At 32.8% G+C, this 18,252-nt stretch overlaps 1 protein-coding gene across 1 annotated transcript in view; it reads right to left on the bottom strand.

The window, feature by feature from the left end:
* Positions 1-18,252, bottom strand: part of RPS6KA6 (ribosomal protein S6 kinase A6) — a 124,481-nt gene that overhangs the window by 32,816 nt on the left and 73,413 nt on the right. The window contains exon 9 of the mRNA XM_039870225.1: positions 8,352-8,494. Within this exon, the coding sequence (XP_039726159.1) occupies positions 8,352-8,494 (143 nt within the window). The remainder of the gene's footprint in view (positions 1-8,351; positions 8,495-18,252) is intronic.

Here is an 18,252-nt window from a genome sequence, read left to right as displayed (position 1 = left end):
CAATCTTAGGTAGCTAATCCATTCAACTCTCTCCTATACCTTGAAGACTCTCAATCTGATCCAAGGATCTCTCTCAAGCCTGTTTTCCCTCCCAAATCTACAGTAATAGTTCTCAACTGGAGACTGGGAGAGTAGAGGTGGGAACGTCAAGGACAAAAAGTAAAAGAATAGTATATTGGAATAACACCTCTCCTACAAATAAACTATATATTCTTTGGCTAAGTTTTTTTTTTTAATTAATTAATTTATTTTAATTAGTTTCAGGTATACAGTACATTGGTTAGACATTTATATAGTTATAAAACGATCCCCCTAATTGCTCTTTCTCTCCTTGGTTTTCTACCTTGCCAATATATTAATGCTAACTACATTCCCTATGTTGTGCTCGCCATCTCCGTGACCGTCTATCAACTACTAATTTCTACTTTTTTAACCCTTCACCTATTCTCCTAGACCCCCAAACCCCTTTCCCCTCTGTCACCAAATTGTCCACTATATACATGAGTCTGTTTTTGATTAGTTTCTTTTTTGTTCCTTAGATTCCGCATATAAGTGAAATCAAATGGTATTTACTTTTCTCTGTCTGACTTATTTCACTCAGTATAATAACCTCTAGGTCCATCTATCCATCTATGTCGTTGCAAATGGTAGGATTTCTTTTTTTTCATGGCTGAGTAATATTCCATTGTATATATGAACCATAACTTCTTTATCCAATTGTCTGTTGATGGGCATTTAGGTTACTTCCACATCTTGGCTATTGTAAATTGTGCTGCCATGAACAAAGGGGTGCATAGATCATTATGAAATTTTTTTTTTAGTTTTCTGGATACATACTCAGAAATGCAATTGCTAGGTCAAAAGGTACATCCATTTTTAATTTTTTTGAGAAACCTCCAACCGTTTTCCATAGCAGCTGGAGCAATTTGCAATACCACCAAAGATGTATGAGGGTTCTCTTTTCTCTGCATCTTCACCAACACTTGTTCTTTAATTTATTGATGATAGCCATTCTGGTCAGTGTCAGGTGACATTTCATTGCATTTCTATGATGATTAGTGACCTTGAGCATCTCTTTGCATGTCTATTGGCCATTTCTATTTCCTGTTTGGAGAAGTCCCTGCTCAGGAATTCTGCCCACTTTTTAATTGGGTTTTGTTTTTTTGTTGTTGAGCTGTATGAGTTCTTCATACATTTTTGGATATTAACTTATCAGATGTATCATTACTGAATATCTTCTCCCAATCAGACCGTTCTTTTTGTTATGTTGATGGTTTCCTTTGCTATACAAAAAGTTTTTAGTTTGATGTAGTTCCATTTGTTTATTTTTTCTTTTGTTTCCTTTGCCTGGGGAGATATATCCAAAAAGAAATTACTGTCAGTAATATCAGAGATTTACTGCCTATGTTTTCTTCTAGAAGTTTTATGGTTTTGGGTCTTACATTTAAGTCTTTAATCCATTTTGAGTCTATTCTTGTACATGGTATAAGGTGGTCCAGTTTCTTTTTCTTTTATTTTTTTTTGCATGTATCTGTACAATTTTCCCAGTACCATTTATTCAAGAGACTTTCTTTACCCCACTGTATATTCTTGCTTCCTTTGTCGTATATTAAGTGAGCAGATAGGCGTGGATTTATTTCTGGGATCTCTTTCTGTTCCATTGATCAATATATCTGTTTTTATGCCAGTACCATACTGTTTTGATTACTGTAGCCTTGTAGTATAATTTGATATCAGGTAGAGTGATACCTCCAACTTTGTTCTTTCTCAAGATTGCTATGGCTATTTGGGGTCTTTTATGGTTCCATATGAATTTTAGGATTATTTGATCTAGCTCTCTGAAAAGTGCCATTGGTATTTTGATAGAGATTGCACTGAATCTATAGATTGCTTTGGGTAATATGGCCATTTTAATGATGTTAATTCTTCCTACCCATGAGTACAGTATATGCTTCCATTTATTTATATCTTCTCCAATTTCTTTTTTCAATGGCTTATAATTTTCTGAGAACAGGTCTTTTATGTCCTTGGTTAGTTTTTGATGCAGTTGTAAATAGGATTGTCTTCTTAATTTGTCTTTCTGAAAGTTCATCATTTGTGTATAAAAATGCCACTGACTTCTGAATATTTATTTTGTAACCTGATACTTTACTGAATTCACTGATCAGTTCTAACAGTTTTTTGGTGGAATCTTTAGGGTTCTCTACATATAGTATCATGTCATCAGCAAATAACAAGAGTTTTAAATCTTCCTTTCCAATCTGGATATCTTTTATTTATTTTTCTTGCCTTACTTCTGTGGCAAAGGCACCAATACAGTGTTGAAGAGGAGTGGGGGAAGTGGGCATCGTTGTATTGTTCCTGGTCTAAAGGAAAACACTTTTAGCCTTTCCCCATTGAGTATGATGTTAGCTGTAGGTCTGTCATATATGGACTTTATTATGTTGAGGCATGTTCCATCTATTCCACTTTGCTGAGAATTTTTACCATGAATGGATGCTGGATTTTGTTGAATGCTTTTTCTGCATCAATTGATATGATCATATGGTTTTTATCATTCAATTTGTTAATGTGGTGTATCACATTAATTGATTTGCAGATATTGTACCAACCTTGCATCCCAAGAATAAATCCAATTTGATCATGTATTGCTGAATTTAATGTATTGCTGAATTCGGTTTGCTAATATTTTGTTGAGGATTTTTGCATCAATGTTTATAAGAGATATCAGCATATAGTTTTCTTTTTGTGTAATGTCTTTGTCTAGTTTTGAAATCAAGGTAATGATGGGCTCATAAAAGGAGTTAAGGAGCCTTCCCTCTTCTTGAATTTTTTTTGGAATAGTTTGAGAATAATAGGTGTTAATTCTTATTTGAATGTTTGGTAAAATTTGCCTATGAAGCCATCTGGTTCAGGACATTTGTGAGAGGTTTTTGATTACTGATTCATTTTCATTGGTGGTAATCGGTTGGTTCAGATTTTCTGTTTCTTCTTGACTCAGTCATGGGAGATTGCATGTTTCTAGGGATGTGTCCATTTCTTCCACACTGTACAATTTGTTGGCATATAATTGCTCGTAGTATTTTCTTATGATCCTTTGTATTTCTGTGAAGTCCATAGTTATTTTTTCCTCTTCCATTTTTGATTTTATTTATTTGAGTCCTTTTTCTATTTATCTTGGTGAGTCTGGATAAGGGTCTGTCAATTTTGTTTATCTTTTCAAATAACCAGCTCTTGGTTTCATTAATATTTTGTATTGTTTTTCTAGACTCTATTTATTTCTGCTCTGATCTTTATTATTTCCTTCTTTCTATTCACTCTGCACTTTGTTTGCTGTTCTTTTTCTAGTTCTTTTAAGTGTTAGGTTAGATTATATGAGCTTTTTCTCTTTCTTGAGGTAGACTTGTATTGCTATGAATTTTCCTCTTAGGACTGCTTTTGCTGTGTCCCATAGATTTTGAGTCACTGTATTTTCATTTTCATTTGTCTCTAGGTATCTTTTGATTTCTTCTTTGATCTCATTAGTAATCCATTCATTGTTTAGTAGCATGTTACTTAGCCTCCCTGTGTTTGTGTATTTTCCAATTTTTTCCTTGTACTTGATTTCTAGTTTCATACCATTGTGATCAGAAAAGATGACTGTTATGATTTCAATCTCCTTAAATTTATTGAAACTTGTTTTGTGTCCTAACATGTGGTCTACCCTGGAAAATGTTCCATGTGCACTTGAGAAGAATGTATATTTTGCTGCTTTGGAGTAAAATGCTCTAAAAATATCTATTAAATCCATCTAGTCCAGTGTGTCATTTAGGCCCATTGTTTCCACGTTGATTCTTTGCCTGGAAGATCTGTCCATTGGTGTCAACAGGTATTAAAGTCTCCTACTATGAGTGTATTACTGTTGATCTCTCCTTTAATGTCAGTCAATAGTTGCTTAATGTATGTAGGTTCTCCTACGTTGGGTGTGCATATGTTTACTAGGGTTATGTTCTCTTGATTTATTGATCCCTTTATCATTATGTAATGCCCTTTTTTGTCTTTTATTAGAATTTTTGTTTTAAAGTCTATTTTATCTCATATAAAATAGACTTCTTTTTTATTTCCATTTTCAAGAAATATCTTTTTTCACCTCTTTACTTTCAGTCTGTGAGTGTCATTTGATCTGAAGTGGGTCTCTTGTAGACAGCATATGCATGGGTCTTGTTTTCTTATCCATTCGGCAACCCTATGTCTTTTGATTGGAGCAATTAATCCATTTCCATTAAAAGTGATTACTGATAGGTACATAGTTAGTGCCATTTTATTATTTGTATTTGTTATGTCTATTTTCTTTTTTTACTCCTTCTCTTTTTACAGAAGTCCCTTTAACATTTCTTGTAATACTAGCTCGTTGGTGATGAATTCCTTAAACTTTTTCCCATGTGGGAAGCTCTTTATCCCACCTTCCATTTTAATCGAAAGCCTTGCTGGGTAGAATATTTGTGGTTGTAGTTTCTTGTTTTTCATAACTTTGAATATTTCTTGCCAGTTCCTTCTGGCCTAAAAAGTTTCCATTGAAAAATCAGCAGACATTCTTATGGGGACATGCTTTTAAGTAACTAGATTTCTCTTGCTGTTTTTAAGATTCTCTCTTTGTCTTTGACCTTTGGCATTTTAATTATGGTGTGTCTTGGTGCGGGTCTGTTTGAATTCCTCATTTGGGACTCTTTGTGCTTCCTGAACTTGTATGCCTCATTCCTTTACCAAGTTAGGGAAGTTTTCTGTCATTATTTCTTCAAACAGAGTCTCAAGCCCTTGCTCGCTCTCTTCTATGGTCTGGATACTGTTATGCTTCATGTTGTCCCAGAGGTTTCTTAAACTATCCTGATTTTTTTAAATTATATTTTTCTTTTTGTTGTTCTGACTGGGTGTATTCTGCTACTTTGTCTTCTAGTTCATTGATTCGACCTTCTGCTTCGTCCAATCCACTGTTGAATCTTTCTAGTGTATTCTTCATTTCAGTTATTATATTCCTCATTTCTGTCTGGTTCATTTTTTGGTTTTTATGTTCTTTTTATGCTTATTATCTCTCTATTGATGTTCTCACTGTGCTCATCCATTCTCCTCAAAAGTTCGTTGAGCATCCTTATAACCATTATTTTGAACTCTGTCTCTGGTAGGTTGCTTGCCTCCATTTCATTTAGCTTATTTTCTGGAGTTTTCTCCTGTTGTTTCATTTGTAGTGTGTTTCTCTGTTTTCTCATTTTATTAGCCTCTCTGCATTCATTCTTATGGGTCAGGAATATTTGTTTCATCTCTCAGCCTTGGCTAGAAGGTCTAATGTGGAAGGTGTTCTGTGTGGCCCAGTGGCACACTTTCCCTGATCCCCTATGCCACAGACTCTGGATGTGATCTTTGTGTGGGTTGTATGTAATCTTCTGTTGTCACCAAGCCTTTATTGTTGTTAGCACACCAGTGCCAAGTTGTTTTCTAAGAGTCTCCGAATGATTCTAATAATCTCTCCACTGCCCTCTCCTAATTTATTACCATCAAGGGGTTAACCACTAACCTATAGTAACACATCCAACATGTTAAAAACATGGTGACAAAAGATTTGACCTTGGGTGGTGAGCACACAGTGCCGTATACAGACGATGTATTATTGAATTGTATACTTGAAATCTATATAATTTTATTACTATCACCTCAATAAATTAAATTAAAAATGCTTTCCTCACTTCCAAAACCAACCATCCTCCCAGCTGTCTCTATTCTACTGACCTACCATTCTTTTAATCCCTCAAACTTCATAAAATTTAGAGGTGTCTATTTTGACCCTTCCCCTCTGCTTCATCTGTGACATTTAATCTGCTACAAAGGTCAGCCACTTCTTCCTTTGAAATATCTTTATGATTTCCTTTTTCTTTTTAGTTCTATAATCTTACAATTGTCTTATAAGGATACTTTGTTGGTCCTATTTTTTGTTTCCTCCATTTACAACCTATTTATATAATGTTCCCAAGGCTAAGCTTCCTAAGATATATTCTTCCCATAATTACCATCCTGTTTAAGAATCTATGTTTCCTACTACCTAGAGAGCTAAATGCAAATGTTTATAGGCTTATAGCCTCATTTCCTCCACCTTCGCCCTTATTCTCCACTACTACTCTAGTCAACTGGTTTTCCAGGTCCCTGCTAATCTGATCACAGTATTCTTCTTGATATGCAGCTATTTAAATTTTATCAATTATTCAGTGCTTAATTTAAGTTCTACCTCCTCCACTTTTCCTACATCAACTTATATGACTTCTAGCCTGGATTCCTAAGGTAATTCCAGACAGCTTATTTAGCTATTCCAATTGTTTCCCCAACCAGATTATATGCCTTCTTAGGTCATAGGAAATGCAAAATATTGTAATTCTAATCTGTTCCCACTTCACTGCCCTCCTCAAATGTCAAGTTTATAGTAAGAATTTCATATACTGATGTGTCATATTGTGTGACATTCAATGAGAACTAGGAAAAATGGATTATCAAGCTTCAAAAGCAAACTGTATCTAATTCAACAGCTTTATTATTTATTATTCTACTTAATACTATAGGTTCCATGCTGATCTTACACCAAATTAGTCAGTCCATATGCCCACTATATTAGATACTATGGGAGATAAAATAGTATAAGACAAGATTGCTCTCATAAAGAGGTTAATAATCTTTCTAGGCACATGCTTAAAACAGTTTGACAATAAGACAATACATGTTAAGGTATTGAATTCTGTGACAACCAATTAAAATACCATATGATAGCTAAACACAGTATTCTGAAATATGGTAGACTTTTTCTAATTTTTATTAAAATATAATTGACATACAATGTTATATTAGTTTCATGTGTGTAATATAATGATTCAATATTTATATACCTTACAAAGTGACTATCATAAATCTAGTAACTATCTGTCACAGTACAAATTTATTATGATATTACTGACTATATTCCCTATGGTGTATGTAACACATCTGGGACTTATTTATTTCATAAGTGGGAATTTGTATATCTTAATCCCTTTCATCTTTTTTCATCCATCCCCCGACCAACCTTCCATCTGGCAACCATCAGTTTGTTCTCTGTTATCTATGAGTCTGTTTATTTTTTGTTTGTTTTTAGATTCCACAAAAAATTAAATCATTCAAAATTTTTCTTCTGACATTTCACTTAGCATAATACCCTTTAGGTCTATTCATGTTGTTGCAAATGGCGAAATTTAATTTTTATTTATGTCTGAGTATTTTATATGTGTATGTATGTGTGTATGTATGTGTACATATATCCCACATCATCTTTATTCATTCACCTATCATTAACACCTAAGTTGCTTGCTTCCATATTTTGGCTATTATAAATAATACTGCAATGAACAAAGAGGTTTATATATCTTTTTGAATTAATGTTTTCATTTTTTTCAGGTAAATACTCAGAAATGAAGTTGCTGGGTAGTATGGTAGTTCTATTTTTAATTTTTTGAGGAACTTCCACATTGTTTTACATAGTGGCTGTAACAGTTTAAAATTCCATTAACAGTGCAGAAAGGTTCCCTTTTCTTCACATCCTTGCCAACATTTATTTGTTGAATTTTTGATAATAGCCATTCTGATAGGTGTGAAGTGATATCTCATTGTGGTTTTGATTTTCACTTCTCTGATGATTAGTGATGTTGAGAATATCTTCATATGTCTGTTGGACATCTGTATATCTTCTTTGAAGAAATGTCTATTCAGTTTCTCTGCCCAGTTTTTAATCAGATTTTTTAAATGTTCACTGGTACAAGTTCTTTATATATTTTAGATATTAACCCCTTATTAGATATATCATTTGCAAATATCTACTCCCATTCAGTACATGGTCTTTTTTTTTTTTGATGGTTTCCTTTGGTGTGCAAAAGCTTTTGAGTTTGATGTAGTTCCAAATATATACATATATATATATATATATATATATATTTTTTTTTTTTTTTTTTTTTGCTTTTGTTGCCCTTGCTCGAGAAGACATGTCTAAGAAAATACTGCTAAGACCAATGACAAAGCGTTTACTTCCCATGTTTTTTCCTGGGAATTTTATAATTTCAGGTCTAAATTTTAAACTTGAATAGTTTATAAAAGAATGCTGCCACTTACCATTTCATCTAGTAATGTTAAAAGAAATCAGAAGAGCAAATCCTAATTATTATTGTATAACAGCTAGCCAAACATGTATTTTAATGATAATCATGAATTATTAGAACCCTATTCTCACTTGACACCACTCAAATTTAAATTAAAATTCTAAATACTAATTTTATATTGACATAATTTTAAAAAGTAACACTACTTACCATAAGTACACCATATGACCACCAATCAGCACTCTGAGAATGTCCTCTCCTATTTACTACTTCAGGAGCCATATACTCCACTGTACCACAAAATGAGTAGGCCTTCTTTTCTTGATCTACCGATTCTTTGCTGAGTCCAAAATCTATAATAACAATGTTACACAAAAATATATTTGAAGATCTTCAGAAAGTAGAAAATAACAATAAAAAATATGTATTTAAACCTTAAAATTATTCATAGATGGCCTACAATTACTCTTAAGAAAGCTGTGAGACCAATAATGGAAAACAGCCTGTATTTCATAATGGTATTAAGAGTATTTAAAAATTTCTCAGTAAAATCTCATCTCAAAATAGATGTTTTCACGTCTACACCAGAATGTCATTCAATAATTTTGAGGCAACGAAAATTAAATCAAAGCTGTCTTAGTGATCTAAGTTTTAAAACAGACTAAGACAAAAAGGAGACAGTAACGTACACTTTTTAAAATATTAAAAAAGCAAATTTTGCTTTAGCTTTGGTAGGCTTCCATTTTTATTTAAGGTCTTCAAAGAGCTAAAGGTATCTATCTATCTACATATATATGTAGATATATACAAATTAATCTTATTTCTATGAACTAACAATGAAAAATTGGAAGTTGAAATTTTAAAAGTAGCATTTATAATATCACCAAAAAAACAACAAAAAACCATGAAATACACAGGTATAAATATACAAAGTACATGTAAGACCTGTATGCTGAAAATTAGATACGTCAATGAAAGAAATCAAAGTAGATCTAAGTAAATGGAAAGATATACTGTATTTATGGTATGGACGATTCAGTATTGTTAAAGATGTCAGTTCTCCCAAAACTGATCTAAAGATTCAACAAAACTTTAATAAAAATATCAGCAAAATTTATTTTGTAGAAATCAACAAGCTGAATTTAAAATTTATATAAAAAGACAAAGGAAATAGAATAGCCAAAAGAAAAAAAAAAGAAGAAAAAATTGAAGGACTTAACACTATCTGACTTCAATAATTATTGTAATACTACAGTAATCAAGACAGTACGGTACTGAAGAAAGGACAGAAGAAAAAAATGAAGGACTTAACACTATCTGACTTCAATAATTATTGTAATGCTACAGTAATCAAGACAGTACGATACTGAAGAAAGGACAGACATATGCATACATATGGAACAGGACAGTGTCCAAGACTAACACATACAGTCAATTCTGCTATAATGCCTGTTTTGAAAATGCAAATTTGTTCCCATGCAAGTAGTACATTAGGAAACAATTTGAGCTTAACATGAATTTGAGTTTTGAATTTCGTGTTGGAGTATGTGCAAAATTGCCTGCAAGAAACACTAGACAAAACACAAGAAAACTGCACCTGGCTGAAGCAAGCCAGGGAGAAATGCATACACGCACCCACCTCGAACACCTACCAGCTCTTTCAGCTCATCATGTGTGTTATGAGCCACTTCTGTGCACCTGTAGTGTTAAGCTTTCCTCCCAATTCTAGATAATCTATCTTCCATTACTTCGCAATAACTTACAAACTGCTACCTTTCTGACACCAATTCTATAAGCAAATTTCAGGATTTTTTCAAGATAAGCTACCATATTTATTGTAGTATTTACCTATTCTTAATAATTTAGAATATGTAAAACAATGCTATCATGTTTTTATCAGCTCCCTACTATTTTTTTCAATTACAGTTGAAAAAAAATTTTAATTAAACAAGGAAGCTGATAAAAACGATAGCATTGTTTTACACTTTCTAAATTATTAAGAGTGCCCATCAATAGACAATTAGATAAAGAAGATGTGGTACATATATACAATGGAATATTATTCAGCCAAAAAAAAGAATGAAATCTTACTATTTGCAAAAACATGGATGGACCTAGAGGGTATTGTGCTAAATGAAATAAATCAGACAGAGAAAGACGAATATCATATACGTCATATCTTTCTTTAATGTGTCACTGGTTATACAGATTACTGTTAAACCCCTAACCCCATTTTCACCATAAATCTTGTCTTTTTTATTCTGCAATTATGCATAGTGCACTAATTTTTAAGATGATACGTGTTGCATTACAATAGAACTGGCTATATATCATCAATTGATTTCTGACAAAGGTGTAAAAGCAAGTCCATGAAGAAAAGTCAGTCTTTTCAACAAATAGTGCCAGAACAATAGGATATTACATTCAAAAATCTATCCTCATACTATAAACAAACATTAACTCAAAATTAATCGTAGAACTAAATGTAAAATATAAAATATGACATTTTTAAATATCAAAAAAATACAGGAGAAAATCTTCGTGATCTTGGATTAGGAAAATATTTCTTAGATAAAACATCAAAAGTATAATCCATAAAAGAAAAAAAAAGTTGATAACTGGATTTTATAAAAATCAAAAACTGCTCTTCAAAAGGTAATGTTCAGAAAATAAAAAAGAAGTTATAGACTGGGAGAAAATATTTGAAATCACATATCTGATAAAGGACTTTTATTCAAAGTGTACTTTAAAAAGTCAAAAAGAAAACAAAAAAACACATTTTTTTTAAATGGAAGAAAGATCTGAACAGACACTTCTCCAAAGAAATACATGAAAAGATGTTCAATGTTATTAGTTATTAGGGCAAATACAAATTAAAATAATGAGATATTACTACATGCCTATTAGTAAAATTAAAAATCCCGATAGTAACAAGTAATAGCAAGGATGCAGAGCAACTACAGCTATCATACACTGCTAGTGGGTATAGTATGCCGAAAGGTACGACTGTTTTGAAAAACATTTTGGAGATTTCTCATTAAGTTAAACATATATTTATCATACGACCAAGCAATCCCACTCCTTTGGTATTTACTTAAGTGAAATAAAAATTTATTGTCACATAAAACCTGTAAATGAATATGATGGCTTTATTCCTCACTGACAAATTAAACAGGAAACAACCCAAATGCTCCTTAATTGGGACTAGATAAATAAACCATAGTACCATTATAAAATGGAGCACTACTCAGCAATTAAAAAAAAATACTGATACATACAAAAATATGAATGATTCGCAAATGTACTATACTCAGTAAATGAAGCCAGACTCAAAAGACTACATATACTGTATGTCTCTCTTTATATTACATTGTGGAAAAAGGCAAAACTATAGGGCCAGAAAGCGAACTGGTGGCTATTGGTAAAGGAAGGATTGACTTATAATTGGGAAGTTCTCAAGGGTGATGGAACTGTTTTATATCTTGATGTTGGTGGTGGTTTTAAGACTGTATGCATTTGCCGAGTTTGCAGAACTATATATGAGTGATTTTTTAAATTAAATTTTATATATGCAAATTCACTGCAGTTATGTGAAATACTACAGAGATCCTGTTTATCCTTTACCCAGTTTCCTCCATGGTAACATCTTACAAAATGATATTATAATACCACAACCACAATATTGACAATGATGCAGTCAAGATACAGAATAAATTCATCACCACAAGGATCTGAAAGATAAGTTTTATGAATCATACCTTAATTCTATAAATGAAAAAAGCTATAAGCCTTATACTGTTTGTTTAAAATAAAATAGAACATTAATACTTAATTTTAGGGCTCCAAGAGAGCCCTAAATATTTTCATTTAAAAATCATTTATCCTTGTATAACTGAATGCATTATGATTTTATGCATAATTTTAAAAAAATATTTTAATGTACAATTAAGTTCTTTCTCTACATTTTGAGACTATTAAACTCTGAACATTCCGTTTCAAAAATTAAATTTCATGAAAGCTAGTGTTCAGGCTCAGTTCAGTTGAATATAACAACTTTGTAGAGAAGAATATTGGCTTCTTTGGCCATTCCAGAGAGGAGGAAGAAGGAAAGAAAATTTTCTTATCCTCCATTCCCTTCAGAGATTTATGCCACCCCAAAGAGGTCGTTGGCTGTACTTTTTTGACCAAACTGATATTTAACACTGGAATTTGCTCAACATTGAAAAAAGAATTTACAATATTAAGAATCAGTTACAGTAGTAAATAAGATATATGTTAATCAGTAGTTTTCCCAAACCACTAATTTGAAAAGAGAAGAAAATGTAGAAATCAGCTATATAAGGTTTTTTTTTTTTTCCTTGAGGGAGTAGGGGCAGTATATCGGTATAATGACAAACAACTTTTACAAGACTTTAAGTTTTAAAAGTACATGCAGAGCACAACAATTTAATGAGTATTTATATACTATTAGTAATTTGCAGAAAACCATAAAATTACTTTAAATTATTTTGATAGATTTTTAGATTTATTATTATTGTTATTTTTACATTTTATTTTTTTTCTTTTCCACCTCTCCCCTCTGGTAACCACTAGTCCATTGTTCATGTCCATAGTCTCAGTTTGTTTGTCCTGTCCATCTCTTGCTTTTAGGTTTATATTCTACATATCAGTGATATCATATGATTTTCAAACTTTTCTGTCTGGTTTATTTTGCTTAGTATGATTATTTCAAGGTCCATCCATTATGTTGCAAATGGCAGTATTTCACCTCTACTTATAGCTGAGTAATATTCCATTGTATATATGTACCACTGCTTCTTTAGCCAATTATCTATCGTAGGACATTTTGGATGCTTCCATTTCCTGGCCACTGTGAATAATGTTGCTATAAACATCAATGTGCAAATACCTTTCAGATTTGAGTTTTCAAGTCTTTGTGGTAAATACCCAGTAGAGTGTTTGCTGGATCATAATGTAGATCAATTCTTAGTTTTCTGAGGAACCTCCATACTGTTTTCCATAATGGCTATACAAATTTGCAGTCTCACCAGCAGTGTATGAGGGTTCCTTTTTCTCTGCATCCTCTCCAACATTTGTTATTCCTTGTTCTGTTGATTATAACTATTCTAACAGGTGTGAGATGGTATCTCATTGTGGTTTTGACTTGCATTTCCCTAATAGCTAGCGATATTGAGCATCTTTTCATATATATTTTTAGACATTTGTATGACCACTAGGGAGAAGTGTCTGTTCAAGTCCTCTGCCCATTTTCTGAATGGATTGTTTGTATGTTGTTGTTGTTGTTGTTATTAAGTCGTAGTTCTTTGTATATTTTGGATAACAGATCCTTATTGGAGGCGTTGCTAGCAAATATATTTTCTGATTCAGATGGTTGTCTCTTTACCTAGTTGACAGTTTCTTTTGCTGAGCAGAATCTTTTTAGTTTGATGTAGTCCCATTATTTTGTTTTTCCTTCCCTTGACTTTGAGGTCAAATTCATAAAATCCTCTTTAAGTCCAAGGTATTTGAATTTAGTTCCTCTATTTTCTTCTATGCATTTTATTGTTTAGGTCGTATATTCAGGTCCTTAATCCATTTCGAGTTAATTATGGTGTGTGGTGATAGACAACAGTCTAGTTTCATTCTTTTGCAGGTGGCTTTCCAGTTTTCCCAGCACCATTTATTGAAGAGGCTTTCCTTTCTCCACTGTATCTTTTTGGTTCCTTTGTCAAAAATTATCTGCCCATATAAACATGGGTTTACTTCTGGACTCTTAATTCTGTTCCTCTGGTACATATGTCTGTTTTTCTGCTAATATCATGCCATTTTGATTATTGTCACATTGTAGTATAATTTGAAGTCGGGCAGAGTGATGCCTCCAGCCTCGTTCTTTTTTCTCAGGATTCGGGGTCTTTTGTGCTTCCATACAAATCCAAAATTTTTTGTTCTATTCTTAAAAAAATGACGATAAGATTTTGATAGGGAATGCATTAAATTAGTATAATGCTTTAGGTAATGAGATCATTTTAACAGTGTTGATTCTTCCAATTCAGGAACACTGAATATCTTTCCATTTCCTTGTATCTTCTTCGAATTCTTTTAATAGGGTCTTATAGTTTTCATTATATAGGTCCTTTACATGTTTCATTATATTTATTCATAGGTATTTTATATTTTTTTTGTTGCAATTGTGAAAGGAATTATTTTTTCACATCTTTTTCTGACACTTCATTATTAGAGTATAAAAACACTATGGATTTTTGAATGTTGATTTTGTATCGAGAAACTTTACTATATTTGCTTATTGTTTCTTGTAGTGTTCTTGTGGAATCTTTAGGGTATATTTTATATAGAGACTCATGTCATCTGCAGAGTGACAGTTTGAATTATTCCTTTCCTATTTGGATGTCTTTTATATCTTTCGCTTGCTTGATTATACTTGCTAGGATCACCAATGTTATATTGAATAATAGTGGCGATAGTAGGCAGCCTTGCCTTGTTCCTGATCTTAGCAGTAAGGTTTTTAGTTTTTCACCATTAAGTATAATGTTTGCTGAGGGCTTGTCATATGCAATCTTTATTATATTAAGGTATTTTCATTCTCTACAGATTTTGTTAAGTGTTTTGATCATAAATGGGTGCTGTATCTCGTCGAAGGCTTTTTCTGCATCTCTTAATATGATATGATTCTTATTTTTAATTTGTTTATGAGGTGTATCATATTAATCAATTTGTGTATGTTAAACCATCCCTGTGCCTCTGGGATGAAGCCCACTTGATTGTGGTGTATAATCTTTTTTAATATGTTGCTGTATTCAGTTCACTACTACCTTATTCAGGATTTTTGCAGGTATGTTCATGAGACATATTGGTCTTTAGTTTTGTGTGTGTGTGTTATCTTTACCAGGTTTTGGTATCAGAGTAATATTGGCCTCATAAAATGAGTTGGGAAGTATTGCCTCCTCTTCAATTTTTTGGAAGAGTTTGAGGAAAATAGTTATTAAATCTTCTTTGAATGTTTGGTAGAATTCACCGGTGAAGCCATCTGATTCTGGACTTTTACTTTTTGGGAGGTTTTTGATAATTGTTTCACTTTGCATTCAATGGCTGATCAATCTGTTTAGATTTTCCAGTTCTTCTTGATTCATTCTTGGAAGGGTGTATTTTTCTATGGAGTGGTCTATTTCTTCTAGGTTATTAAATTTGGTGTTATATACTTTTTCATAGTATTCTTGTATGATCCTTTGTATTTCTGCAGTGTCTGTCATAATATCCCCTCTTTCATCCCTGATTTGATTATTTGTATCACTTCTCTTTTTTTTCTCTAATTGAGCCTAGTCAGAGATTTATCAATTTTATTAACCTTTTCAAAGAACCAGCTCTTTGTTGCATTTACTTTTTCTATTGTTTTTATATTTGTTTGTTAGTATTCAATTTCATTTTTTTTTTGCTCTAATTTTGATTATTTCTTTCCTTCTGCTGACTTTAGCCTTCTTTTTTTCCTCCTTTTCTAGATTTTTAAGATGAAGCATTAGGTTGTTTGTTTGGACTCATTCTTGTTTTTGGAAGTAGGCTTGCGATGCTATGAACTTTCCTCTTCTGAACGCTTTCGCCGTGTCCTAAAAGTTTTAATGTGTTGTACTATCATTATCATTCATTTCTATGTATTTCTTGATCTCTCTTTTTATTTCTTCTCTGACCCGGGCATTCTTCAGTAGTATGTTGTTTAATCTCCATGTATTTGTGGTTCTTTCCACTTTCTTTTTACAGTTGATCTCTAGTTTCAAAGCATTATGATCAGAGAATATGGTTGGAATGATTTCAACCCTGTTATATTTGTTGAGGCTATCTCTGTGTCCCTGTATATGGATAATCCTTGAGAATGTTCCATGAGTACTAGAGAAGAATGTATAAGCAGCTGTTTTGGGACGGAAGGCTCTGTATATGTCAATTATGTCCCGTTGGACTAATGTGTCATTTAAGGATGTTATTTCCTTTTTGATTTTTTGTTTGGATGATCTGTCCATATCCGACAGTGGGGTATTTAGGTCCCTTACTATGATAGTGTTTTGGTATGTTTCTCCCTTCAGTTCTGTTAGTAATTGTTTTATATATTTCGGGGCTCCCTGATTGAGAACATAGATATTAATAAGTGTTATGTCTTCTTGGTGCTTGATTCTCTTTATCATTATGACGAGTTCCTCAGTATCTTTCTTTACCTTTTTATTTTGAAATCTGTTTCGTCTGATATTAGTACTGCTATTCCACTTTTCTCTGAATGCCATTCGCTTGAAATATCATTTTCCACCCTTTTACTTTGAGTCTATATTTGTCTTTGGAGCTGAGATGTGTCTCCTGGAGGCAGCGTATGGTTGGGTTTTCTTTTTTGATCCATTCTGCAACTCTGTGCCTTTTTATTGGTGAGTTCAGTCCGTTTACATTTAGGGTGATTATTGAAATATGAGGTCTTCTTATAGCCATTTTATCTTTTGCTTTCTGGTAGCTCATTATTTCCATTGCTTCCTTGTCCTTGTGTTTCTGTTTTCCTTATTTTGGTTGTTTTTTGTGGGTGTTCCCTCTGGTCCTTCTTGATTTATGTTATATACTTTGGTTGTGAATCTTTGGCATGTGGTTACCATTATGAATATGTATAGTTTTATATATAGTCATCCCTTTTCTTCTGTGCATGCCTCATCCCCATTCCCCTTTGCAAATTGGCATCTTTGAATCCTCCCCTTTTCAGTCATTGTTGTCTCAATTTGTCCCTATGTATGCTGAATGTTCATTTCTATCTTGCTATGGCAAATCTCTTCTCATTTTAAGCTTATGATGCCCTCCCTGTTCCTAGGAAGGGTTGCACTCTGTTTTTATCAGCCTGCTACTCACCTTACTCCTACTCCTAATTATGTTTTTTGTTTGTTTGTTTGTTTGTTTTTGTTTTTTTGTCATTTTGTTTTAGGTGAGCTGACCCTTTTCAGTATTTCCTGTAGTGCACATCTTGTAGTGGAGAATTCTCTCAATGTTTGTATGTCTGAAAATGTCTTAATTTCTCCTTCATATCTAAAGGAGAACTCAGCTGGATACATTATTCTTGGCGGGTAGTTTCTTTTCTCTGGTAGTTCTTTTCATTTAATATCTGAATATTTGATTCTGCTCTTTCCTGGCTTGTAAGGTTTGTGTTGAGAAGTGAGACGATAATCTAATGGGTTTTCCTTTATAGGTCACCGTCTTCTTTTCTCTGGCTGCCCTAAGAATTGTCTTTGTCATTAATTTTAGATAATTTTAATACAGTGTGTCTTGGTGAAGGCCTTTTTGGGTTGAGATAATTGGGTGTTCTGTTGACTTATTGAATTCCAAGTTCCAGCTCATTCCTTATATTTGGGAAATTCTCGTCAACTATTTGTCTGAAAATGCTTTCTAATGTCTGACCCTTTTCCTCCCCTTTGATATGCCCATTATTCTTATGTTTTCTCTTCTGATGGTATCAGCTAGTCTTTGTATTTCTCGTTCATTATTTTTCTTTCTTCGGTCTCTCTCTTCTACCTTCTGATTTATTTCTAGATCTCTGTCTTCGATATCACTGATCCTTTCCTCCATTTGGTCGACTCTATTTCCCAAGCTTGCTATTTTATTATTCAACTCTTGCTGTCTGGTTGTTTTTTGTTTTTGTTTTTGTTCTTTTTTAATCTCCAGAAGTTCTGTTCTGTTCTTTTTGAGGGTTCCAATCCTCTTGCTCTGCTCATCTAAGTGTTTTCCTGAAATTGTTGATATGAATTGTTTTGGATCTCATTGAGTTCCTGAAATTGTTGATATGAATTGTTTTGGATCTCATTGAGTTTTTTTCAGAAGTAACATCCTGAATTCTTTGTCATTTAAGTTGCATATTTCTATGTCTTTAAGTTTACTTTCTGGAGATTTTTCTCTTTCTTTCTGAAGTGCCTTGTCACCTTGGTTGTTCATGGTGTTTAGTGGACTATTTCTCTATTGGGCATTAATGGAAGTGTGTTCTACTTCCCCCCCACCCCCAGAAAGATTTATTATATAATGGTCCCTAGCTTGTTGCAAAGAAGGTGTTTTTGTTTTGGTTTACAGTAGGTGGCAGGTGGCATCT

This window comes from Pteropus medius, unplaced genomic scaffold, assembly GCF_902729225.1.
Source record: "Pteropus medius unplaced genomic scaffold, Ma_sr-lr_union100, whole genome shotgun sequence".
In the NCBI taxonomy this organism is placed as follows: Eukaryota; Metazoa; Chordata; class Mammalia; order Chiroptera; family Pteropodidae; genus Pteropus; species Pteropus medius.
The sequence above is the reverse complement of the archived record's forward strand: the minus strand, read 5'-3'. Positions and strand labels throughout refer to the sequence as shown.